General features: G+C 40.2%; 1 protein-coding gene across 1 annotated transcript; it reads right to left on the bottom strand.

Moving 5' to 3' along the window:
• Positions 1 to 236: 236 nt before the first annotated feature.
• LOC138387551 (olfactory receptor 1L3-like) lies at positions 237 to 1,193 on the bottom strand. Its single transcript, XM_069474639.1, has one exon. The coding sequence runs from the start codon at positions 1,191 to 1,193 to the stop codon at positions 237 to 239; it is 957 nt and encodes a 318-aa protein (XP_069330740.1).
• Positions 1,194 to 1,843: the final 650 nt, after the last annotated feature.

Genomic DNA, 1,843 nt, shown 5'->3' with positions numbered 1-1,843 from the left:
GAATGGGCAGATATTATGGAGTGATTTTTTGATTGGAGCATCAGTTTTAAGACATCTGAACTGTCCAATCTTTTGATGACAGACCATTGGGTGCAAAATTACAAGGTGTAGCTACAATTGATGAAAGAGCATTCTCTACAAAGGAGTTATATCAGGTGCTGTCTCACACACATGCACACACACACACAAACACACAGATGTACACACACACCCCAGGCAAATTAGGGTCCACAAATTTAATTGGCCTTTGTAGAAGGAAACATACCCATCTGAGACTTAATCTTGTCTAACAATTTCTCTAAGCCCAGTTTCATGTCTTTGTTTCTTAAACTGTAGATAAATGGGTTTAGCATTGGTGTCAACACAGTGTAGGTGATTGTTGCTATTCGGTCCTTGACAGTATAGCTCGACAAGGGCTGAAAGTAGACGTAGGTAATAGTTCCATAAAACAAGGTCACCACAGTGAGATGGGAGCTGCAGGTAGAGAAGGCTTTGCATTTTCCAGTTGCTGAGGATATCTTGAGAACAGACATGAGGATTCTCAGGTAAGAGATGAGGATACAGAGAAAAGGAGCCATTACAGCAGCCAGCCCTTCTGTCATGGTCACAATTTCAATGACAAAGGTGGAAGAGCAGGAAAGTTTCAGAACAGGGTAGACATCACAAAAAAAGTGATGGATAACATTTGATGTACAAAAGTTGAGCTGTTTCACCAGGAGGACATACAGGAGGGAGTGGAGATAGGGGAAAGTGATAGAGAAGGCCAGCAGCAAGGCACAGCACCTGTGGTTCATAACAGTGACATAGTGGAAGGGGTTACAGATGGCTACATAGCGGTCAATGGCCATAGCTGCCAGGAGGTAACTGTCTATGTTTCCAAAGGCCAGGAAGAAATACATTTGCGTCAAGCATTCAGCATAGGAAATGGTCTTTTTGCCTATTAAGAAGTTCACCAGCATCTTGGGGACGATGACTGTTGTGTAGCAAATATCAGCAAAGGACAAGACGCTTAGGAAGAAATACATAGGGTTTTGGAGCCGAGAGTCAGAGTGGATAGCTGAGATGATGAGCATATTTCCCACCACGGTGACCAGGTATATGATAAGAAAGAGGGCAAAGAGTGGCTTCTGGTCCTCAGGCCGAGAGGAGAGTCCCAGGAGCATAAACTCAGAAAGTCCTGTCAGGTTTGACATTCCCAAGGACTATATGTACCTAAAGGTAAACAACACCGTAAATTAACAATTCTTATGTCATCTACAACTTGCATCTTTATATATTGTTCTTACAATTCTAGTGTTCAATAGTGCAATAGGGCAACTGTAGTTACCAATAATTTGTTATATTTCAGAATAGCTAGAAGTTTTCAAATGTTCCCAGCATATAGCAATGATAAATGTTTCAGGTGAATCATGTCCCAATTACCCTGATTTGATCATTATATGTTATATGCTTGTATGAAAATATAACATGTACTTCATGAATATGTACAATTCTTATGTATCAATAAAAAATTAAGGGAGGCGTGGGGAAGGGAGGGATATATACCTACATGATGGGTGCAACGTGCACTATATGGGGAACAGACACGCCTGGAGCTCTGACTTGGGGGGAAAGGCGGTACATGGGCAACGTATGTAACCTGCAATTCTGTATCCCCCATAACAATAAGATGAAATTTAAAACATAAATAAATAAATAAATAAACTCATGAAAAAGACTACCTTTTATAATGTGGCACTAGCCAAAAGCATTTATCTTCATAAAGTGCTTTGACATTTTTTAAAACAGTGTTGGATTAAGCCATTATATATATACATATATACACACACACACACACACACAT

This window comes from Eulemur rufifrons, chromosome 7 (assembly GCF_041146395.1).
Source record: "Eulemur rufifrons isolate Redbay chromosome 7, OSU_ERuf_1, whole genome shotgun sequence".
Classification (NCBI taxonomy): Eukaryota; Metazoa; Chordata; class Mammalia; order Primates; family Lemuridae; genus Eulemur; species Eulemur rufifrons.
This window is presented reverse-complemented; position numbering and strand designations above follow the sequence as displayed.

Coding starts and splice junctions, on each gene's coding strand:
- LOC138387551 (XM_069474639.1), bottom strand. CDS start 1,193: ATGTCAAACCTGACAGGACTTTCTGAGTTTATGCTCCTGGGACTCTCC.